The sequence below is a fragment of the Dromiciops gliroides genome, chromosome 4, assembly GCF_019393635.1.
Source record: "Dromiciops gliroides isolate mDroGli1 chromosome 4, mDroGli1.pri, whole genome shotgun sequence".
Taxonomy (NCBI): domain Eukaryota; kingdom Metazoa; phylum Chordata; class Mammalia; order Microbiotheria; family Microbiotheriidae; genus Dromiciops; species Dromiciops gliroides.
In genome coordinates, this window is record NC_057864.1 from 461,129,255 (window position 1) to 461,154,468 (window position 25,214).

At 46.0% G+C, this 25,214-nt stretch overlaps 1 protein-coding gene across 8 annotated transcripts in view; it reads left to right on the top strand.

Moving 5' to 3' along the window:
* Window positions 1–25,214, top strand: part of KSR1 (kinase suppressor of ras 1) — a 224,777-nt gene that overhangs the window by 144,848 nt on the left and 54,715 nt on the right. For 7 of the 8 annotated variants that reach the window (XM_044002780.1, XM_044002776.1, XM_044002775.1 and 4 more), the window contains 2 exons: window positions 20,939–21,086; window positions 22,941–23,406. In XM_044002780.1, coding sequence (XP_043858715.1) covers window positions 20,939–21,086; window positions 22,941–23,406 — 614 coding nt within the window. The remainder of the gene's footprint in view (window positions 1–20,938; window positions 21,087–22,940; window positions 23,407–25,214) is intronic. The other variant, XM_044002779.1, reaches the window with a different exon arrangement.

The window sequence follows — 25,214 nt, forward strand, 5'->3', positions numbered from 1 at the left end:
CTGCCAGTTGGTGGGATGAGCTCTGAGCTTGGAGACAGAGGACCCGGGTTACAATGCTGACACTAATCCTTCATACCAGTGGTCAGGTTGCTTCATCTATGTGGGCATTGGGTAGAGAGCCCTAGTCTTAGAGTCAGGAAGGCGAGTTTGAATTAGACAGTGTGGTGGCCTGGTGGTTAGAGAAGCAGGGCTGGCCTCAGGAAGACCTGGGTCCAAAGCCCACGTGCCCACTTCTCTCTCTGTGTCAGACACCCGGGGTCAATAATGTCAAGGGACCGGAGCTGAAAGGGACTTTTGGGGCTGCCTAGTCCAGCCTCCTTTTAGATTTTTAGAGGGAAGTGAAATAATTGGCCCAGGGTTACCCAGCAGTTACTGGAAGAGAGGGGACTAGACCCGGGGCCCCATACTCTTTTGACCCCACTGCCTAGGTTGGTCTAGGAGCATCCGGGCTGTCCAAAGGGAAAGGGGATGTGGAATCAGGCCTTAGACACTTAACTGGTATCAGCATACCTTCCCCCCACTTTCCTGGTGGAGACCTTGCAGTAATCAGTGGTCCCACTGAGTCTGGGGGATGGGGAGGAACTAGGAGCCTTAAAAAAATCAGTGGTTTCTCAAGCTGATTAAGAGAAGTAGGGAGGAAGCCGGGAATGCAGAAGTGCCTTAAGGGAGGTGATTCCAGACAATCTCAGGTCAGCTCACTTTGGGGCTAATTGGCTTCTCCTTCTAAAAATGCGGACACTTGGGGCAGCCAGGTGGTGCAGTGGATAGAGCACCGACCTTGGATTCAGGAGGACCTGAGTTCAAATCTGGCCTCAGACACTTGACACTTACTAGTTGTGTGACCCTGGGCAAGTCACTTAACCCCCATTGCCCTGAAAAAAAAAATGCGGACACTCTTTTAAGAAGATTCATAGGGCTCAGAGCCTAGGCAGCCTGATGGCACAGTGGATAGAGCCCTGAGCCTGTAGTCATGAAGAACCCGAATTCAAATTCTGCCATGGGTACTTACTAGCCATGTGCAAATCACTGAACTCCTATTTACCTCAGTTTCCTTAGCCATAAAAAAAACTGGGCATTTTGATCCTGGAGAAGACTGTATGTGTGTGTGGGGAGGACAAAAGAGGGGCATGATGACGTACGGATTTGAAGGACCGCCCTGTGGCAGGAGAGTCAGATGGTCTGGCCCCAGGACCAAGGCTAGGAACTTGCCAAGAAACTTCCTAATCTTGAGGGCTGCATAATAATAATAATAATGATAATAATGATGATAATAACAATAATAATAACTAGCAGTTATATCTCTTGAAGGTTTACACAGTGCTTTACATCTGTTATCTCATTTGATCCTCACAACGACCCTGGGAGGTCGGTGGTATAATATTCTTCCCACTGTATGGATGAGGAAACTGAGGCAAACAGAGGTAAAGTGACTTACCCAGGGTCATGCAGCTATTTAAGCGTCGGACACAGGATTTGAACCCAAGTCTTCCTGGCTCTGAGTCCACTGTGCCACCTAGCTTCCTGGATGACCATTTCTTAGATCTGTTACAGCAGGGATTCCTTTCCAGGATGGGCTGGACTGAATGGGACTTGTATGATTATCCATGATGACCAACTCCCTGATTTTACAGGTTTGACTTGAAGTGATCCAGTGGGCACTTATTAATTGCTTTCCACTGAGCATGTAGAGGCAAAAGGAAAAAAACCCAACAAACCAGCAACCAGGCCCTGCCCTACTGGAGCTCATCTTCTCCTTGATCCAACGTGTAAACGTGAATAGATGTTCTTTGAGGAGGGAGAGAGTACTAGCAGCTAAGGGGATCCAGGAAGCCTTCCTGTAGGAGGCAAGAATTCAGCTGAGCCTTGAAGGAAGCTTAGGATCCCAAGAATAAAGCAAAAACTGACCTTCCCGAGGTCACATGGGCAAGCTGGTAGCAGGCAGCTCCAGGTCCTTTTGGCCCCTGAGTCAGGGCTCTTCTCATCATGGAGAGACTGAGCCTCGGTTTCCTCATCTGTCAAATGGAGATTGTCACTTCTGCAGCCCTTGGCTCTCGGCATTGTGTCAGGGATTGAAGGAGATGGCTTTAAAGGCTATGAAATCCTCAGCTATCATTACTCTTGGTCCTCCATGCTGGCTCCTGCACCCACCCCTGTGAGCCAAAGAGAGCAAAGAGAGAGCAAGAGCGAGTGAGAGAGAGAGAGCGAGAGCGAGAGAGAGAGAAGAGAGAGAGAGCGAGAGAGAGCGAGAGAGAAGAGAGAGAGCGAGCGAGAGAGAGAGAGAGAGAGAGAGAGAAGAGAGAGAGAGCGAGAGAGAGCGAGAGCGAGAGCGAGAGCGAGAGAGAGAGAGAGAGAGAGAGAGAGAGAGAGAGCGAGAACAAGAGAGAAAAATGAGGTTGGGTTTCTTTCTCATTCACCCACAGGGGCCCATCACTGCCAGTGTACCTTCTGGAGAATCACCTAATCCCATTGACTTCCTCCTCATGCCCAGCTGAGGGGATGCCATTGGGGGTATGACGGGGGCTGGTGAGAGGACACTGAACAAGCATTTCTTTTGGGCCAACAGTATGCAGTTATCTGTGCTAGGACCAGAGAATCTAGAGATGGAAGGGGCTAAGCTCAGAGAACATGCAGATAAGCCCTTTGCCCAGGGGTAACGAGATGGCTCAGAGTATAGGGCCTGGAGTGAGGAAGTTGTTGTTCATTCATTTTCAGGCTTGTTCAACTCTTCATGACTACTTTGGCAAAGATATTAGAATGGTTTTGCCATTTTCTTCTCCACCTCATTTGACAGATGAAGAAACTGAGGCAAACAGGGTAAAATGACTTGCCCAGGGTCATATCGGTAGTGTCTGAAGCTGGATTTGAACTCAGGTCTTCCTGACTCCAGGCTCAGCACCAGACCTGAGTTCAAATTTGGCCTCAAATACTTAATAGCTATGTGACCCTGGGCAATTCACTTAATCTCCACCTGCCTCAGTTTCTCAACTGCAAAATGGGAATACTAATAGTACCTACCTCCTATGGCTAGTCTGAGATTAAATAAGAGAATATTTGTTAAGTGCTTAGTAGTGATATGGAGCTTAGGATAAATCAGAAGAAATTTCTCCTGTGAGAAACAAAACCAACGATGACCAGATAACAGGACAGACATCTTGAAGAATCAAAGGACTACTGAAGTTTAGATTGACCAACTAGATATCAGGACTGACATACCTAAGAAGAAAGGGGAGATAAAATTCTATAGCAGGAAAGTCAATTAGGTGTGGCTGCTACCTGACCCAAGCTGGGAGACAGAGAGAACCCCAAAGGTTGGGGACCATCATTTAAAATAAACATCCCCCTGGGTTCTCAGGAATATGACAAGCATCCGGGCTTTCCCCATCCCACCCCAAAAGGGAACTTTCCATTTTCAGGTGGACAGCCCATCTATCCTCTATCAAATCTTTTGCCCTCCTTCTGTTCTGGGAGGAGGATGTTTCTAAGCCACCTTCTCCCCAGGGGTGAAGTCGTTGACTTTCCACTGGGTCCCTTTCTCTAGTGCCAAGTAAAAGAGCACTTTAATTCTAACTGGACTGTGTGTGAGAGTGTAATTCTTTATTGAGGAATACCTAAGGACCCCCACTTTTCCCCCCATGACAGTAGTGTGGTGCCTGGCTTATAGTAGGTGCTTATTTTTTTTTTCAGGGCAATGGGGGTTAATTGACTTGCCCAGGGTCACACAGCTAGTAAGTGTCAAGTGTCTAAGGCTGGATTTGAACTCAGGTCCTCCTGAATCCAGGGCCAATGCTTTATCCACTGTGCCACCTAGCTGCCCCCCAGTAGGTGGTTATTAAATGGATATTCCCTTCCTGCTAATTTTTTTTTTTTTTTTTAGTGAGGCAATTGGGGTTAAGTGACTTGTCCAGGGTCACATAGCCAGTAAGTGTTAAGTGTCTGAGGCCTGATTTGAACTCAGGTACTCCTGACTCCAGGGCCTGTGCTCTGTCCACTGCGCCATCTAGCTGCCCCCCTGCTAATTTTTACAGAAGAGCAGACTGAAGCTTAGAGAATGGGGAGTGAATCACCTTAAGTCACACCGAGGGAGTAAGTAATAGTTAGGGTTAGGGTCCCAAAGAAGGGGAGGGACTTAGCCAGTGTCCTAGAGATAGTAACAGAGGATCATGAGTTTTGAGCAGGAAGTGACCTTAGAAAGCTCAGCCCCCTGATTTTACAGATGAGGAATGCCATGAGGTTAAGGGACTTGCCCAAGGTCACCCAGCTAACTAGTGTCTGGGGTGGTCTTCCAGACTTTAAGTGCCTTGCCTGAGGCTGCCTGGCTGTTGGCCTATTTTTCTTTTTAACCATTTGACCCAGGTCACCTGCTGTCTGAAGGAGCCCTGGCCTTGGGCAAATCGGTTGCATGTTCTCTTCACCTGTAAAGGGAGTTTCCCTCCTTGGAGTCCTCGGCACCAACGAAATGGGCCAAAAGGGTGGGAACCCCCCACCCCAAACAAACAGCCAGATAATCTGCATGCTTGGTCCTTTATCTGCTGGGTCAGTTCTGTGTTTTCTTAGTAAGCCCACATTGATAGTCTTCATTTCCAGCCGGGGTAGGGCATGAGGGAATGGAGGCTTGTATATATAACCAGCTTCAGCAAAGGCAGGAGGAGGAGCCAGCTTTTATTTTTGTGGCTTTTGTTCTCCATCAGGGCTTCCTGTGGGCAAGGTAAGTGGGAGTGGTGGAGGGATCAAGGAAGGCTCCCGTTCAGAGCCAGGGTAGGATCTTTCCAGGGTTCTGGCACAGCCCAGTTTGGGACAGACCAACCTCTCTGAAAACCCCTCACTGACTGCTTTTCACCAAAGCTGTGGGATTTCTTCAGGAAAGCATAAGGTCAGAGACATAGAGCCAGAAGGGTCCTCTGTGGGCCAGTTAGCCCTGTTTTACATAGGAGGAAACTGAGGCCCTGTGAAGGGAATTGACTTGCCCAAGGTCACCGAGCTATGATGTGTCAGATAAGGGATTTGAACCCAGATCTTCTTAACTCCAAGGCTACCCTTCCACTTTATCTTGTGGTCCTGATGTGTGATTCCGTCAATGATGAAAATGCCCTCAGCCAATGAAAATCTCTACCTGCTGTATAATTTATAGTCTTGGGGGCTGCCTGGGGCAGTCTATATCAGAAGGTGAGGCTTGAAGCTAGCTTTTTCTCTGCCGTGCCAGGATCCCTCTTATTTGTTGTCTTGTTTCTGGGTTGCGTGGCCCCACTCAAGTGTCAGTTTCTTAAAGGCAGGACTTGTTTTCATAGCACTGCCCCTCCCCCTCCCTGCTAAGTGCAATGCCCTGGGTATACAGTAGGTATTTAATAAATGCTTCTTGAATAACAAGGAAGGTTGACCGTGGGACCTGGGCTCTAGGTCTCGCCCTTGTCTTCTTGTGTAATCTTAGGCAAGAACATTAAGCTTCTTGTCCGAGTGTAAAATGGAGAAGATAATTCCTCTGGCCCACCTTTCCCTCTGGGGTGACCTTGAGGATACCCACTATAGCTGGCACACGTTCCAATGTCTCTGTAAGCAGGGCTGTAGTTTCTGGGGACAATAACCATCTCGACTCTTCTGTGCTCCCAGTGCAGCCTGATGTCTCCGACTTTGTTTTCAGGGTGGAGAGTGCAGCCCTCGTGTCTGCATGTGGGCAAGTTTGGGGCAGAGGGAGGCTTGTAGGGCGCTGCCTGGTTTAGATGAGGCAGATTAGCAGAGCCTGTTATCAGCCTTGGATATCTGATGGTGTTATCTGCTGTGAAGATCTGCATGTGATTAGTAGAGGTGGCCTGCTTCCCTCTTCATGCCAGTGTCAGGGGCTGCCAGGCTGCCACTCTCCACTGTGGGGCTCGGGTGCCCTGGTGTTCAGTGATGGCACAGAGAGGTTATTTGCCTGGCCTGCTACAGGGGCCTCTGGGGAGATCTGTCAGGCCCTTTGATGATCTCCAAGAAAGCAAGCTATATTTTTAAAAAATAATTTTTAGATTCTCTGCTGTTTTATTTTGGCTCTGGTTCTTTCTCTTGCTCAGCCTCTCTCTCTCTCTCTCTCTCTCTCTCTCTCTCTCTCTCTGTTTCTCTCTCACTGTCCCTCTTTCTTTCTGCCTCTCTCCCTTCCCTCCTTTCTGTGTCTGTCTCCCTCACTCCTTTCTTTTTGTGTCTTTGTCTGTCTGCCTGTCTCTTTCTCTTCCCCCCCTCTCTTCCCCTTTAGGGAGCAGCTAGTGGCATAAGTGGATAGAATGCTAGCCCTGGAATCAGGAAGACCTGAGTTCTAAAGGCCCTTCTCTCTCTACTGTTTCTGACTCAGTGGCTATACTGAGAAGCAAGATGTGTAGTGCCTAAAGTGTTGGACTTGGAGAGAGGAAGACCTGAGTTCAGTCTTCCCTCTGACACTTACTAGGTGTGTGATCACAGGCAAGTTACCAAACCCCTCAGTCTGTTTGCTCATTTGTAAAATGAGGAGGTTGGATTTGATCACCTCAACATCCCTTCTAGCTCTAACCCAATGAACCTGTGAGCATGGGGGAGGGGGAAGAGGAAGAAGTGACACCTGGGACATCTCCATGGGACACTGTTTATATTCGAATTCCCAGCTGACTGGAGTTTGTTTTATTGAGAAGAAGGGCACGTCAGGGCCAAGGGCCCTTTGCATCCTCACCAGAGTGAGGTGGGGGGTAGGGGGTGGCAGGGGAGTGTCCATCCAATAGAGGAATTTCACTTGTAATGAATGAGAGGAACACAATAGACTTCCCAGTCAGGGATGTTGACAGTCCAGCCTCCCCTGAGTCCCCCAGCAGGGCTGGTCACTCCAGGGAATTCAGGCTGTTGACTGACAACCCGAATGTGGGTTAACGTAGGGTAGTGGACAGAGTGTTGGCTTAGGAGCCATGAATGTCACCTGCCTTCTCCAGAAAGACTTCCCTCATTTTTCTCCTTCCTTCCTTCCTTCCTTCCTTCCTTCCTTCCTTCCTTCCTTCCTTCCTTCCTTCCTTCCTTCCTTCCTTCCTTCCTTCCTTCCTTCCTTCCTTCCTTCCTTCCTTCCTTCCTTCCTCTCTCCTTCCCTCCCTCCTTTCTTCCTTCCTTCCTTTTTCCCTCCCTCCCTCCCTCCCTCCATCCTTCCTTCTCACCCTCCTCCCTTTCCCTCCTCCTTTGGCCGTAGCTGTGCGGATGGCACAGTAGAAAGAACATTGGATTTGGCCTCCAAAGGACCTCTCTGAGCTTCTGCTTCCATATCTGTGAAATGGGGGTACACTTGTAGCACCCACTCAACAGAGTTATTTTGAGGCCCAAATGAGATCATGTTTGTGAATCACTTTGTGAACTTCATTGGGCTAATCTTTGTGTCACTTGTCATTAGTGTGATTACTCCTTCCCTCCCACCCTTGCCACTCCCAGCAAATCAAGGTTATAGAAAGATCACACATGTAGGCTTCTCCTTTCTATAGCCCTAGACCATGGAGCCAAATCTTAATAAATGTCCTTTCACATACAAATTGCACTTATTCTTTTAAATGTTTTTTGGTTTTGGTTTTGCAGGGCAATGAGGGTTAAGTGACTTCCCCAAGGTCACACAGCTACTCAAGTGTCTGAGGCTGGATTTGAACTCAGGTCCTCCTGAATCCAAGGCCAGTGCTTTATCCACTGTGCCACCTAGCTGCCCCTAAACTGCACGTATTAAGACAAAAGCCTTTATTTAAACTGGCAAGCCATTAGCCTTGGGAACAGAAGGCTGAACAAAGGCTGGAAGGGACTTGAGAGATTCTACAATCCAACCTCCTCACCGAGTACAGGTGGCAGTGACTTGTTCAGATGGCCATTAAGTGTGGTCAGCATTTGAACCCAGGTCCTCTGATTTCCCAGCTCCCCCTTCCTTAGCCGGTGTCATTAGGGAATATTTGTCAGAGTCAGTGGATCATAGATTAGCTCTCAAAGGGAGCTTAGAAACCAGCTTGTCCAACCCCTCTGATTCCAGAGGAGTAAACAAAGAACTAGAAATGGGAGGAGGGAGCAGTAGCCAGTGCCTTGCGGGAGGTCACAGACTCTTAGTGGCAGAGATTATAGAGAGAAAACTGGCAGAACCCAGGTCATCTGTTTCCAAATCCAGTTTCCAGGGCACCGTCGATACCTTGTAGTGTTTACACAGACACGAGCACACATATTAAATCTTTCTGTTTTGCTGCTCTCTCCTTGACCACCTGTTTGGCCCATAAAGATGATGACAATGATGTCTGTGACCTTTGTCAAGTAATTGCCACAGCTTCCTAAGTATAGGCCCTGGTGACAGAGACAGCTCTGCTGAGAGTCTTAGGTTGGCAACATTAAGAGCCACTTAGATACTTGACCCAACCTCCCCTCATCACCCCTTGCAATAATAACCTGGTCCCAGCCTGTGACTTCTTCCCTCTCCTGCTTCTCTCCCACTTCCTAGTCACAATTAAAAAAAAATAATAAATGCAAGAACAGAGCTGAAAATTGTTTTCATTTGCATTTTGGCAAAATTCTTTCAGTAGCATAGAAACGACTGAGCTTAGAAAATAATAAGCAAGACTTTTCAGTTAAGGGAAGAAGCTAGTTAAATAGCCTCTTTTCTTTCCTTATCCCAAGGGCATCAAACACAAGGTTAATTCTTCTCTAGCCACCCTCCTCCTCCCTTGTGGTTCTCCCTCAATTCCCCTCTCCAGAGATGGACTCTCTAGCAATCAGTCTCATGGAATGACTGGAGTGAGTGTGTGTGTGTGTGTGTGTGTGTGTGTGTGTGTGTGTGTGTGTGTGTGTGTGCCCCAGGAGCAAGAGAATGAAGAAATGAAAAGGCATGTTTTAAGTGCTTACTGTGTACCAGGCACAGTCCTAAGGCTGGCTAGGGATATAAATACAAAAATAAGACAGTCCCTGACCTCAGGATGCTTACATTTTAATGAAGGAGGGAAGAGAAGGAGAATGAATGGATTAAATGAGTGAAAAAGCATGTATTAAGCGCTTCCTGTGTTCCAGATCCAGTGCTGAGGCTGACTTTTGTATACAAATACAAAAAGTAAAATAATCTTTGTCCTCAAGGAAATTAGAGTCTAATTGTGCTAGAATAGAGAATGAAGAAATGAAAAGCATATATTAAGTGCTTACTGTATACCAGGCACAGTAGTAAGGCTGGACCTTGGAGGTCATTAAGTCCAATATCTTAATTTTTGCAGATGAGGAAACAGACCCAGGGAGTTTGTGACTCACCCAGGGTCACGTAGCTACTAAGTGACTGAGGGCGGATTTAAACTCACATCTTCCTGATTCGAGGTCCAACCATTTTATCTACAGTTCTGCCTTGATGCCTTGATAATTAAATGTTGGACCTGGGACTCAAGCCAAGGTCTAGTGCTCCTTCCGTTGTACCACAGCGTCTGCCCCCACCCTCATAGGAGTTAAAATTGAGCCATGGGTCATTGACACAGTCATCCATCCAGGAATGAAGATTCATAAGGAATAAGGTCCAGGTAGGCAGTTATGGTAAGGGTTAAGTCTTGTGTTAAGACTGGAGTTGAGTTAAGAGAGAAATGGGATTAGAACTAGGCCCAATGTTAAAGATAGGCGGTAGCATGTAGTAAAAAGGATGCTGAGTCAGGAGCTTAGTCAAATCCTGGCTCTGTCAGTTACTGCTTATAGGACTTTAGTCTCCCTGCCTTTTCATTTCTTCGTCTGTTAAATTAGAGGGTTGGAGTAGATGACCTCTAAGGTCCCTTTCAACTCTAAATCTATGGTCCTTCCATTATCTCTTATATAACTTTGTGCCTTGGGAGTAATTCTTTTCTATTGGATTTGCTGGGTGCCCAATTAGGGTGCCCAATCCCTTGAAGAGAGTCCTGTAAGGTCTGCCAAAACTGATTTTGTAAGGATTGAGATTCTTGGATTAAAAGCCAATTGGTTGCTTTGTATTTAAATCAATAAATATCTATTAAACACCTACCATATGTAGAACACTGTATTACTGGGAGCTAGGGGCACTAAGAAGTTTAGATAAAAAAGCACCCTCAAACAATTTAGTAGAATAGAACTCATGAAAAGTATCTTCCTCAGCCTAACAGAATCCCTAGCATATAGTGGGTGGTCAAGAAATCCTTATTAAATTGAATAGAAAAGATATTAATGCATCATAATAATATAATGCAAGTATATATATATAATATATATATATATTTAAAATTGAGTTTTATTTGTTTTTTCAGCTTCACGTTCAAATGAGATAATATTTGTAAAGCACTTAGCACGGTGTCTGGCACATACTTGGCACTATATAAATGCTATTTTTTTCCTCCATTCTCTCTCTCCCATCTTTCCCTTTTCCCTCCATTGAGCAAGCAAGAAAAACAAAACCTGTTACAAATACGTAAAAGGAAGTAGGTGGCATGTTTCATCATGAATCCTCTGGAATTAAGACCGGTCAATGTGTTGCAGAGTTCCTCGGTCTTTCCAGGTGAATACAAATATGTTGGAACTTAAAAAAAAATAGTTTTGCATAAAGTTGGTGTTTTATAAAATGGTTGAGGGGAAAGTAAGGGGGTGGAATGATCATCACTACTAAGAAGACTGAGGAAGAGTTCACAGAAGAGGTGTCATTTAGATGGCTGTGCGGCATCTGTCAAGTCCTCTAGGCCTCAAGGGTTGTTAGATTGGCTCAGGGTTGGTCAAACCAAGAGAGTTTCAAAGCTGGTATGTCTACCTGAGATTTCACTTCCCAGAGGTGGGGAAACTGGCTCACTCATCTCTTTCCATTTTCAGTATTATCGAGAAAAGTTGAAAGAAAATCACTTTTGACTCACAGATTTCTCCAGTGAGGGGGTTGGATTCGATGATTATTTCTCATATCTCTTCTAGCTCTGACATTCTGTGATTCACAGTTTCTTTAACCCTAGACAATGGGGTAAGTCCTCAGTGACATTTCATTTGAGCCTTCTCTTTTGGGGGAGAAGCATATGTTGCTGTTCACTCCCTCCCCTCCCCATCAGTCTGAAAGGGTCAGATGGTATAGTTGAAAGAACCCTGGATCAGAGGAACTGGAGTTCACATTTTTAAAAAGTAGCAATTTGTGTGATCTTCCACAAGCTACTTCTCACCCCTGAATCTTAGTTTTCTCATCTATAAAATGGGGGAGGGGTGAGATTGGACAACCTCTGAGGGTAAGAGGGTGAAGCAGGACCCAGTGGGGACTTGAGATAAGGAGAAAGAATTATAGGATCCTGGAACCCTACAAATAGAGTTGGAAGGTAATAAAGAAGACTGACTCTCATTTTGTAGAGGAGAGGACTGAAGGAGGCAGTGACTTGCCAAAGGTCATTGCCGCCCCATCAATCAATGACAAGTGTTCATGGAGTGCACCTTGCTTAGACTCTAACTATGTAGTGTATGAGAAGGTTAAGACACTCTTCTTGCATAATATGAGTGTGGAGAAGAAAGGTGTGTGGAAGAAGCAATTCGCATGCAAAATGCTGTGTAGTCTAACCCAGGTGACACAGTGGATAGAACACTGGACCTGGAGTCAGGAAGACCTGAGTTCAAATCTAGCCTCAGATATTTACTAGCTGTGTGACCCTGGGCAAGTCACATCACCTCTGTCTGCCTCAGTTTCCCCATCTTTAAAAGGGGGATAATAATAGCACCTGCCTCCCAGGGTTGTTGTGAGGATCACATCCAATATTTGTATTGTTATTTTTGTTGTTGTTTAGTTGTGCCCAACTCTATGGGACCCCATGGACTTTTCCTTGGCAAAAGTACTAGAGTGGTTTACCATTTCCTTCTTTAGTGTGTCTCCGTTTTACAGATGAGAAACGGAGGCAAATAGAGGTTAAGCAACTTGCTCAGTGTCACCCAGCTAGTGAGTGTCTGAGGCTGGATTTAAACTCAGGTCCTCCTGACTCCAGGCCCAATGCTCTATCCAGCTGCCCCTAATATTTGTATAGCATTCTGCAAACCTTAAAGCACTTGTATGAATGGTAGATATTAGTGTTATTGTCATTTGGGGTATATGAGGTGTTCAAGGAACACTAACCCCTCTGGTGTGAAGGCTTATACACCCCTTTTCAGGGCCACTCATCCACCTTTGGTGTCCACCTGTTACCCAACTCTCACCTGTGGCTCCGATAAGCCACACCTTGGTAAAGCCATCTCAGCAGATGGGCTAAATGAGGTGGAGGGTAACTCACAAGTCTCAAACCCGTCTGTGAGGTAGGGAAATGTCTACTCTAAGCAGATTCTCCTGGTGGAATAGGGGGATGACAACATTTTGTTGTACCCATCCATGAAGGCGGCTGAAGCAGGTCTGATCAGACTTTGAAGATGCCAAGGTCGTTCACTGCATCCCAGGCTGTTGCCACTGGACTTTGATGACTCTGGAAGGGAGAATGAGGCTGATGACTTCGTGCAACTCTGTCTCACTTCAGTCTGGTCCACACACAAGTCAGGATGTTACCCGCAATATCATTGCTCCTCCTTGAAAGAAAGGATGAACAACATTATACCATTATTGTAAACTGAGCGATTGGGACAGCCCAGACTGGTGGATAGGAGATCTAGTTTCTTGCTCTGAATTTCTTTCTACCTGTGTGATGTTTAATAAGATACTTTCCCTCTCTGGACTAATTTCCTCACCTATACAAATAAGGGCGGCTGAAGAGGACAGGAACCCATGTGCACACAAATATTTAAGGCAGCTATTTTTGTAATGGCAAAGGACTACAAGCCTCTGGGGGCTTGTCAGTTGGGGAATGGCTGAACAAATGAACAGAATGGAATATTATTGTGAAATCAGAAACTACAAACCTGGGGAAGGACACAGAATGACAGGGAGGGAAGTGAGTAGAACCTAGAGAACAATTTCTACAGTAACAACAGCATTGTAAAGATAACGTTAACACTTGACACTTAGAAGCTGTGTGACCCTGGGCAAGTCACTTAAACACCCCCCCCCCAAAAGAGAGATAACATTGGAAGACTTAAGAACAATGCTTAATGCAAGGACCAACTCTGAATTCTGACGTGCAATGGTGCATTGTGCTATTTTCCTCTTAACAGAGAGATGATGGATTCAGGGTACAGAATAAGACAGACATTTTTGAACATGGCCAATGTGGGAATTTTTCGTTGGCTTGATGATGCATATTTATTACAAAGGGTTTTTTTTTTCAATGGGGAAGAGGAGGTAAGAGAGAACAAAAAAAATAAATGCTTATTAATTTTTTACAGCAAGAGTTTTATTGAGAGTTGACCTCGGTAATTGGCTTCTAGGGGTTCTTTCTTTTTTTTTTTTTTTTTAGTGAGGCAATTGGGGTTAAGTGACTTGCCCAGGGTCACACAGCTAGTTAAGTATTAAGTATCTGAGGCCGGATTTGAACTCAGGTACTCCTGACTCCAGGGCCGGTGCTCTATCCACTGCCCCTCTAGGGGTTATTTTTAGTTTAAAAATATATGGTTTTGTGATTCTGAGTAGAAAAGGAGTTGGAAGAGGGAGACAGCATGGTGTCCTGCAGCTATTGGGGAAAGTTTTATGGAAGAGGTTAAAGTTGGCCTACAAAGATAGAAGGGGTGAATTGGTTGGGAGAAGTGGTGGGGAAGGAAAAAGAGAAGTAGTAACAAACACCCACTTTACAAATTGGTTGTGTTTTTGTAGTGTTGTAAGTTTTCCTGAGAATTTTTTCCTCATTCTCTACCCTGTGAGGTGGGTAGCACAAGTTTTATTATATCCATTCTGCAGATGAGCAAAGCAAGGTTCAGAATAGATGAGGGGACTTGCCCCAGGTTACACAACAACCATCATGGGAATGTTATGTCACCGTATGAAATTTAGGGGCAAGCCCAAGGGGACTTCTGGCATGGTTCAGATCACAGGGGTAGGCAGTAAAAGTTTTTTCATTTCCTCTAGCTGAGTTCAAATCCTACCTCAGACACTGACTAGCTGTGTGACTCTGGCCCAGGCTCCAGCAGACTGAGCCTCAGTTTCCTCATCTGTAAAATGAGAGGGTTGGACTCGATGACTTCTCTAAAGTTGTCATCCTGTGAAATGACCCTCCCTCTCTTTGCAGAGATGGGAGACTCTCTGTGTGGAATGTCGCATATATACTCAGACTGGGCTGATGTATTATTGAGTTTTGCTAAGCTTCCCCTTTTTCCCCTTTTTTAAACAATTCTTAGTCACAGGGGTTAGCTGTCGGGGAAGGGAAACAAACCCCAATATATTTGGAAATGAAGGTAATGGAAAAACAAAAGACATTATTTCAATTTTTTAAAATGCCTCCTTTTCTTTAAGAAAACAAACAAATAAACCTTGGGTGCCGCCTCCATGAAGCCTTCCCGGATTCAGCCTCTTAGCAAAAGTGATCTCTACCTTCTCTTTCTCATCGCATTTTGTCTAGGCCTCTTGTTCCACCTTATCGTATTCTGCCTCGTATTGCATCATGGCCTCCCTTATCTCTGCGTACATTTCTTATTTCCTCTTGCCCCTGTGAGACCAGAAGCTTCTTGAGGGTTGGCGCTGGACGTTTTCTCATTTCCCATCTTAGCGCCTAGAACAGCGAATGCCGTGTCTAATGTTAGATTCTAGATAAATGCTGTTTAATGGGGGGCGGCCCACCTCTTGGTTTCCTTTCCCCATGAAGCATCAGTGGGAGGAAGGAGGCATATGGGAAGAGAAGCAGAATTGCCTTTTTTTTTTTAAGTGAGGCAATTGGGGTTAAGTGACTTGCCCAGGGTCACACAGCTGGTAAGTGTTAAGTGTCTGAGGTCGGATTTGAACTCGGGTCCTCCTGACTCCAGGGCCGGTGCTCTATCCACTGCGCCACCTAGCTGCCCCAGAATTGCCTTTTGATAGAAGACCTATCAGTCTTGTAGACCTTATAATCTTAGTGGGACTATTCAGAGCAAGACTTGGCTTTCTAAACTTATTTCTTGCAACCTGAATCCTGATCTGCTATTGACCCCTGCCTACCCCTGCCCCACGGGAAGGTGGAACAACTGGGAATAACTCACTTTAATGAGGTGGACACCATGCCCCCAAAGCTGATTCTATGCAGGGAAAAATTGAACCTTCTTAATTAATGTCAGTTATTGTGTCTTTTGCAGCTTTGCAGAACCACAGAATTTCAGTCCAAGGGACCCTAGCAGCTACCCCTACACCCTGAGACCATCCCTTCAACAACACACTGAGCAAGTCTGTGCTGGATGGGCTCCAGGGAAAGGGAACCTGCCTCACTGTTCCACTTTTGCCAGATTCTAACTGCAGGCAGGTCTCCCCTTGCATCAAGCCCATATTTACCCTGCCTAGCTTCCAGCAGCTCTGTTTCTCAGCACTGGCCCTGAAGTTGTGGAGGAACTGAATTAAAATCTCGCCTTAGCTACTTATTGGCTGTGTGACCCTGGGCAAGTCACTTAATCCCAATTGCCTTAAATATCTGGGGCCATCTCCAGTTGTCCTGGTATCATTTTGTCCTCTGGGGCCAAGCAGAAGAATCTTTCCTTAGATTAGGAGTTTTTAACCTGGAGTCTGGTGGATTTGGGGGTAGGGGTCCATGGGAAAATAATGACCTTTTTCTTTTCACTAACCTCTAAGTGAAATTTACCATTTCCTGTAATTATTTTAAAAAAATGTTCTTTTGAAAAGGTTTAGTAGACTTCACCAGATGGTGAAAGGGGTTCATCATAATAGAAAGGTTAAGGATCCAATCCCTAGTTTAGATACAGAACATTTTCAGAAATTTTGAAGCCATAGAAAACATGTTTGTATTTTTCCCCCTTGGGGAGAAAATAAAAGGTCATTTTAGCAAAATTTCGAAATAAATACGACACACAAAAAAATCATCCTGTTTGGAACAAGCTTGTTAGCCATGGGGCAAAAATTGAATTCTGCAAAGTCTAAATGACTCATGAAATGGACATTGTGTGTTCAGTGGAGTTTAGCTTCAAAGCATAGTTTGTTTGGGTAGTGGTGACAAATATGCTAATTGAATTGACTTTGGAATATTTTAATTTTTTGTTGTTGGCAATGTAGCTGCCTGAGAGAGATTTATTGACTACACTGAGCATCTCTTAGTTTCTGTGATTGGAGAAGAAGCAGGTAAAATGGGAGTGGGAAAAACCATCCACATGTTAGTTCAGTAGGGGAAGATGGCTCAGTTTCCAGGCATCATTTCCACCATGGTATGGGGCAGCTAGGTGGCGCCAGAGTGCACAAAGCACCACCTTTAGAAGATTCATTTTCCTGAGTTCAAATTTGGCCTCAGATACTTACTGGCTGCGTGACCCTGGGCAAGTCATTGAACCTTGTTTGCCTCAGTTTCCTCATCTGTATAATGAGCCAGTTTCTGCCTCTTGGTTCCATCTTGCTCCCGATGGTTCTTCTGTAGCAGGAACTGACCAATGAGAATGAAATGGCAAACCACTCCAGTGTCTTTGCCTAGAAAACCCCAAATGGTTTCATGAAGAGTTGGACACAACTGAAATGGTGGAACAACAACGATCTGGCAGGCCCCAACCTAAAAGACAAGAAAAGCAACTTCAATTAAGCAATTCAGCTCAAATCAACAAATTTTTATTAAATAACTGCCTTGTGCCAGGCACTCTGAGTTTCTCTGGAGGTACAAAATCACAAATGAAAGAGACCTTCATCTCATTCTACAGGGCAATATGCTATGTAGACAGATAACTAAATATAAAATACAGAGTTATTTGAGGGAGGAGGGTGAGTACCAACAACTTGCTGGGATAAGGGGTATCTTAAAGGGAAGGTAGAGTGGAGGGGAGGAAGGCCAGTATACTAGGAATAGTGGACATCCCAGACAAAGGCCCAGTGGAGGGAGATGGTGTCATGTATAAAGAATAGCAAGTAGGGGCAGCTAGGTGTCGCAGTGGATAGAGCACTGGCCCTGGAGTCAGGAGTACCTGAGTTCAAATCTGGCCTCAGACACTTAAACTTACTAGCTGTGTGACCCTGGGCAAGTCACTTAACCCCAATTGCCTCACTAAAAAAAAAAAAAAAAGAATAGTAAGTAGACCACTTTAGTCCGAATAAGGAGTGCATGAAAGGGAATAATAGAAAATAAAAAGGAATTACTTCCTCTCAAAGTCTTCAGCATTGGTTTAGCATCAGAAATGCATATGATTTTTATCAATAGTTATGGCATTAAAATACATTACCAGGGGCAGCCAGGTGGCACAGTGGATAAAGCAGCCGCCCTGGATTCAGGAGGTCCTGAGTTCAAATCCAGCCTCAGACACTTGATAGTTACTAGCTGTATGACCTTGGGCAAGCCACTTAACCCTCATTGCCCCGCAAAAACCAACCAAACAAAAAAACATTACCAGCAGTTTTGCTGCTGCAGTCTCAGGAGTATGGGACTTTTCCACCTGACCTGTAGCAGAAGTCATCCAGATATGTTGTCTCCCTCATCAGAATGTGAGCACCTTGAGAACAGGGACTGCTTCTACTTTTCTGTTTGTAGCCCCAGCACTTAGTACCTCGAGAGATCACAAGTGAGGCTTCCAGAGGTAAGGTGACTTACCCAGGGAGGCAAGCAGTAGCTTGCTTGGGATTCAGTCCCAGGTCAATAACGAAGTCAATCAGTAAACAAATATTAATTGCCTGCGATGCATCAGGTACTGTGCTAAGTGCTGATCTCTCCTCAATCCAGATCCAGTGATCTTTCAGTTTGACCATAGACTGACTGCTAGAGTTAGAAAGAACCAGAGAGGCCAACCACCTCATCCTCTCTTCCATTTTACAGATGAGGAAACTGAGCCTTTCTTATTTGCATCAACTTCTCAGACTTTAGGAAACCCAAAATTGGCCAGGATGGCAAACCAGCTTTTCTCCCATTTCATATGTTAATAACAGCTGACATTTATGGAGCATTGAACAAGTATTATGTCATTTGAGCCTCACCACAACTTTTTTTTTTTTTTTGGTGAGGCATTTGAGGTTAAGTGACTTGCCCAGGGTCACACAGCTAGTAAGTATTAAGTGTCTGAGGCTGGATTTGAACTCAGGTCCTCCTGAATCCAGGGCCAGTGCTCTATCCACTACGCCACCTAGCTGCCCCCTCACCACAACATTTTGAAGTAGATGTTACAGGTATCAACATTCCCATTTTACAGGGAAGAATACTGATATGGAGAATAAAGGATTTGGCCCTGTTCACATGACAAGGAAGTATCAAAGACAGGATTTGAATCCAGGTTCTTCTGAGTCTAGGACTGGCACCCTCTCCCATATGCTATCTTGGTTTCTGGATTTGAGAAAGACTTTGAAAGAGCAGTTTCTTTCTGTACCCACAGAGAATGAAGGGTTGTGAGGACTAGCTGGGTCAGAGGCCATGGGGATTATAGACCACCATATTGCACGGTGGTTGTCTGGCAGAATTTCCAGCTACAGGCTTGGAGCAGGTCTCTTCTTGGTGCCCAAGAGACTGTCAATTGCTGTTGAAAAGCCCCCATGCCCAGCCTGATGACCTGACATGGGCTGTTGGTCTTGTCATCAGGTCATGGGGAATTTCTTTGCCAGTTTCTGCCTCTTGGTTCCTTCTTGCTCCCGGGGCTTCTGCTTTAGCAGGAATTGACCGATAAGACAGTGCATCCTATTTCTTAAAATAAAGTCTCTGCTTTCTCTCAAGAGTGGAAATCCACTGGGAGGCTATAAAGTAGTTGATCTTATCTGGATCCTTAAAAATTTTTTTTTTTCCGAACCCTTTTCCAGATAAAGGCACTGAAAAGATTATTTGCAGCTTCAGATACTTTGGGATTTTATACAAAGAGTACTTTAGAAGCCATCGGTGGGAAAAGGGGGACATAAGATCATTAAGTTAGACCTGGATGGGAATTCAGAAGTCCTCTAGTCTGCCATGAAGCTACCAGAGGAGAAAAATAAAGAACTTGCTTCCTCCCTCACAGCTGAGAAAGATGGGGGGGGGGCGGGGAAGATACTAGGACAGAATCTTAGATACATTGTCAGACGTGGTTTCAGTATCAGATGTTTCTGTTTAATTTTTCTTTTTCTCAAGGGAGGAGTGGGAAATGACTATGATGTAAAGGCAGAAGAGATTAAGAAGACATTTTTTAGTCCACAGGATGATCGATCCAGAGATCTCAAAGGCCATCTGTCCCATCCCCTTCCTTTTACAGGTGATGACCGCATGGAGAGCCCACAGCTGTTAAATGACTTGTCCAAGAACACCCAGATAGTGTCAGTGACAGGATTAGAAACCATGTTCTCTGACTCCAGACACCAATTTTCCCCCCTACTTGTGGTCTAACTGTATCATTTTATAAATGAGGCAAAGAGGGGGGCAGCTAGGTGGCGCAGTAGATAAAGCACCGGCCCTGGATTCAAGAGGACCTGAGTTCAAATTCGGCCTCAGACACTTGACACTTAACTAGCTGTGTGACCCTGGGCAAGTCACTTAACCCTCATTGCCCTGAAAAAGAAATAAACAAATGAATAAACGAACAAGTAAATAAATGAGTGAATGAATGAATGAATGAGGTAAAGAGAGGGAAACTTGTCCAAGACTACAAAGGTAATTAACAAATTTTTCTCAAACATCTATCTGCTTTTTCTGTCAAACACAAAATGCTGGGGATACAAAGAAAAAGTACAAATTAATTGACCCTGCCCTCAAGGAGCTCCCATCTTCATGAAGGAGATAACATGTAAATAACAAGATACTGTACTAAGTAAGTACAAAGTAGATACAAGGTAACTTTAGAGGTTAGTGCCAGTTAGCTCAGTGGATAGAGCTTGACCTGGAGTCAGGAAGACCTGAGTTCAAATCTGGTGTCAGACACTTACTAGTGGTGTGACCGCTAGTGGAAGGGGCCAGTGGAACTGGGTCTCAGAGGCCATAGGGGGATGTATGGTGTAAGAAGACTGGAAAGATGGCAGGGCGAGGAGATTATGAAGTCTTTGAATGCCTGAGGATGAAGAGCTTAAAATGGCAACATAAAGGAACCTATATTTGATCCTAGAGGTACTTGGGAGCCATTGGAGTTTATTGAGTAGGATAGCAGCATGGTTAGATATGTGCTTTTGGAAAATCCCTTTGACAACTGAGGATGAACTGGAAAAAAGACAGAGGGTGACCAGTAAGGAGGCCATTGCAGTAGTCCAGGTGAGGAGTAATGGACTAAGATGGTGGCCTTGGTTGTGGAGTTTGGAGTGGAAAGAAGGATATGTGAGAGATATAGAGATAGAAATGCCAGGTCTTGTGATGCCAAATTCAGCTTTTTTTTCCATGACACCAGATGGACTCAATGAAGTATCTTTACCATTTTTACCTTGGCTTAATCATTTTGTCGTTCTTAAATTTTTTTTTTTTAAATCGTACTCTAAAAAGTTTATTTTTCAAGGGGGGAAATAGACACAGGAAACGAGGGGAAATCTCCCATAACTTCTCTCCCCAAGCCCCCAACCATTGATTTTTCTTCACCCACCCTGTAACCCTGTTGGGCCTTCACCCTTCTGTTTCAGCTGCTGTTTTCTGGAGAAAGTAGGTGTGGAGGAGGGGTGGGGGTGGTACAGAGTCTGCTTCCACAGACAGGCAGCTGCTTCTGGGTAGGGGCCAACTTAGCTACCAGCTGTCCTTGCCACTCAGCTGCTGTTGGGCAGTCAGAGGGAGGGGAAGTTCATCCCTCGGTCTCTAGTCCCCTATCATCTTTGTCGTGGGGCCGTGACTCTGAAGCTGGGGGTGGCATCCAGAAGGGGCATCCCATGCATGCACCCAGGCTTCCTGGGAGACGTATCCAGCCACACACATACACAGACACTCTTTCTCTTTCTCTCTCTCTCTCTCTCTCTCTCTCTCTCTCTCTCTCTCTCTCTCTCTCTCTCTCCCCTCCTCCCTCCTTCCTTCTCTCCCTCCTTTCTTTCTCTCTCTTCTCTTTCTCTCTTCTTCCCCTCTCCCAGAAGATCTCCGGGGAGCTCACGCTGGATGCTTTGCTGGAGATGAACGAGACGAAGGTGAAGGAGACCATGAGGCATTGCGGTGCCAGCGCCGATGAGGTCAGCCGTGTACATTATGCCCTCTCCTGCCTCCGGAAAGTGACCGGCTTAGGTAGGACTTCCTTTGCTTTCCCAAGGTGGGCCTCTAACTGAAGCTTTCCCCAGCCACCTGCCCAACCTTTTCCGTAACTGAGGCTGGCCCTGGCAGGCTTGGGGGCTCTCTTGAAGGGTCAGACCCTGCTCCCTGCTGCCCCACAAAGAGGGCGAGGGTGACGGAGATGACGAGATCTGACTCAGCGTCTCATTTGTCTTTGCGTTTGAAACCTCCAGGGACTTTTTTTCCTTGGGGCAGGGGGAAGGGTGGGTGGAGGGGGTGAACAGACAAGATGACAATCTAGAGATCATTCTATCTGGGAAGTCTGGGGTTAGTTCTCTTGTCTTTGAAGTCTCAAGCTTATGATTTTTCCTAAGATTGTAGCCTTAGAGCCAGAAGGGACCTTAGAGGACAGATGAGCAAACTGAGGCCCAGGGAGGGGGGAGTGACTTGCCCAACTTCACAGCAGGCAGTAGATGGCAGAGCCAGGATTTGAACCCAGGTCCTCTGACTCCAAGTCATGTCTGTCTGTCTTCCTGTCTGTCTGTCTATCTATTTACTTAACATGAACTAATCTTTTGTAGACTCCATGAATGATTTTTTTTTTCACCTCTGGAGATCATCTGTGATGACCTTTAATACCTAGACCGAGGAACTTTCCCGCCGTGGTCCAGCGGCTGTGTGCTCAGGGAACTCTTGTTCCCATGTCCCAGGGTCACATGGGGAGACAGTGTGGTATGGTGGAAAGAGGTCTGGATTTAGGGTCAAAGGTCCTGAGTTTGAATCCTGATTTTGTCACATCCAACTTGTATGACCCTGGGCAAGGCACTTTCCCTGGGTTTCTTCCTCTATAAAATGAGGAAGTTGGATGAAATCATCTCTAAGGTCCCTTCCAGCTCAAGATTTATGCTCTGTTGCAGCCAGGACCAGAATCCAGACCTTCCACTCCTGGTTCAGTGCCTTTTAGACCCTCATCTTGTCCATATTCCCACCTGGATGAGGATGAGAGCAATCCTCTACCTGTGGGCTGGGGGTATCCCTACTTGGAACTGAAGGGTGTCTGAAAACCCTGGTCTTTCAGGCTTGGGAATCTGTCTCTGACCAGGTGTTCAAGGATGCATCATGGAAGATTCCAGCCAGCTCTCAACCATCCTGAGCCGAGTGGCCGTGGAAGGTTGGGGTGGCATGCCTGGCTTCTTCTGATACAGAGACATTCACAGGAGAGAAATGTGCAATTTTTAGACCTGGAAAGTACCTCGGAGATCATTTGGTCCAACCCTCTCATTTTACAGAAGATGAAACTCAGGCCCAGGGTATGGAAGTGACTTGTCTAAGGTCATGTAGCTAGTAAACAGTAGGACTAGAATTCAGATCCAGGCTTTCTGTCTTCAAATCCAGGGTGCTTTCTTCTGAACCCCAAAGAAGTATGTGTATATATTTTATTTATTAAAATACACCAAGGGGGCTGCTGTGGAGAGGAACACCACAAGGCTCTGTGTGGCCAAGCAAAGCCTGCCTTTTCGGATTTGAGTCTCCTAAATGGTGTATTTGGGCAGCTTCGGTTTTCTCAAAGCTAGGGTCCCCTGTGCCCACCGATTCCCTTTACTAACCTCTTACAGATCTGTCTCTGGGATTTGCTTCCCTGCCTCCCTTCCTCCCAAATGCTGTTCACTGATTTGATAGAGTAACGTAGTGGTAAGAGACCTGGTTTCTAGTCCTTGGATTTACTGCGTGACCCTGGGTGAGCTCCTCCCCGTCTCTGGGCCTCAGCCTCCTCCTCGGTCAGACGAGAGGGTTGGAGTAGATGATAGCTCAGCTGCCTTCCAACTCTGACATTCTATGGGTCTGTGATCTGACCCCATGGGCCCACAGGTGGGGAACCAAAGGATGACCCCGCGTGGAGCCCGCTGGAAACCCGGCACGAGAGCGGCTCAGGACCTCCCATGGACGCCCTTCCCCCAGCCGGCTTGACTTGGACTCCTGGGGCCTCCCAGCTCAGTAAAGGCGGCCAACAGCTCCGCTCCGTCTCAGTTTCCGCCCTCCCCACGTCGGACACTCCGCCCCAGGGCCAGGGGCTCTCTGGGTATGGCGAGGGCCTCTCGGACAGTTATGTTTCCCTGCATCACAGTGGTAGACTCACCCCTCGCACCCCACACAGCTTCATCACCCCCCCAACCACGCCTCAGCTACGACGGCAGAACAAGCTCAAGCCCCCCCGGACGCCGCCCCCACCCAGCCGCAAAGTTTTCCAGTTACTTCCCAACTTTCCAGCCCTTACCAGGAGCAAATCCCATGAGTCGCAGCTCGGAAACAGAATCGACGAGGTGCCCTCCATCAAGTAAGTGTCTTTGGGGAGGATGGGGGTTAGCCAGAGTGCTATCTCTAGGCCCTACTAGCTATGTGACCCTGGGCAAATGACTTGACCTCTCTGAGCTCAGTGTTCTTATTTTGAAAATAGGAATAATGATGCACGCATTACCCACACTTCAGGATGGTGAGAATCAAGTAATACATGGGGCATAAAGTGCCTCGTCTGCAAATCTTATAGCCTGTTATGGTCTGTTGTTATTACCATTGGTACATTGTATTTTCTACTTGTCTTCTTGAGACTCTTAGGAGTTTAGTTAAGATGCTTAGAGCCCCAAGACTTTCTATGCCTCAGTTTCCCAATCTGTAGAATGGGGGGTTGTGTTCCCTAGGTCACTGTGTGGCTGGAGATCCTTGTGGTCTTGGGTTCTTTGTTGGCAGAGATTTGGATAACACCACTTCTACTAATAATAGCTAATATATAATTATATATTATTAAATATATTAATAGCATATAATTATATGTGTAATATATAAAACTAATGATAGCTAATTGTATATAGCACTTTTTGGGTTTGCAGAGTGCCTTACAAATCTCCCATGTGATTCTCACAACAATTCTGGGAGGTAGGGGCTATGATTATCATCACCATGTTATAGATGAGGAAACAGACGCAGACAGAGGCTAAATGACTTGCCCAGGGTCACACAGCTAGTAAGTGTTGGAGGTTGGATTTGAACCCGGGTCTTCCTGAGCCCCAGTCCAGCTCTCTATCCACTGTGCCATCCTGCTGCCTTGTTAAGATGCCAAAGCCAGATCATTTCCAAACACCTCTTCATAAGAGAGGGGATTTCTATGCGGTCAGCAAATACTGGCCAGAAAGGGAATTCATCAGAGCCTGTTGGTCCACCCATCCTCCTCAAGACTCCCCCCAGACACCAGCCCTTTCTGCTCCATAGTTGCACCAAGCTGGCCCCTCCCTTTAGTGGGGGACATTAAGGCTTCCCAGTCCTAAGGAGTGTGCTTCCCTTCTGGGTCTTGATTTGAGCCATCCCTTTATGACTTTCTCTCTGCTCCCCTCCCTCAATTCAATAGAACGTTTGGCAAACACTTTATCAAATACCTACTGAGTGCAAAGCACTATGTTAGAATGTAGACAAGGTGCAAAGTTAGATTAGGGATTAGAGAGGTCCCCTGCCTTCTTACAGCTGATACAGTCTAGGGGTGGAACATGGGCTGGAAGATGAAGGATACAGGCGAATACTCAAAGACCTGGGTTTTTAGCAGCCTGAGGTTCTCCCACTGTGGAATCTCCTTCTACCAATGCAAGTCGCCACCTTTCTTTGACCAAATAGATAAGTCCTAGGAAGTTGCCCGATGTATATAGAGACTTGGGACATATTGACACATACAGTAATACAAAATGACATATAAATACCTGGACATGGGACAAACCCTGGGCTGAGGGTCTAGGGAAAAATTGGAACTGCCTGAGAAGAGTCAGGGAAGGCTTCTTGGAGGAAGGGATGTTTGAGCTGGGTTTTAAAGGCTCACAGAGTATGGAAGGACCTCAGAGAGGATCTGGTCCAACCTCCTCATTTAACCCCAAGCACATTAGGGGTCTGCCTGACACCTAGCACAGTGCCTGGAACTGATGCTTGCTGATGGATTGGATTGCTGCCACGGGAACAGGACCACACTTATCAATGTCCTTGTCCTTTCACATTTGACATCCTAGATCGGCAGGAGTCTGGGACTCATGTTAAAGCCCATTTTTTTTTTTTTTGCAGGGTAGTGGGGGTTAAGTGACTTGGCCAGGGTCACACAGCTAGTAAGTG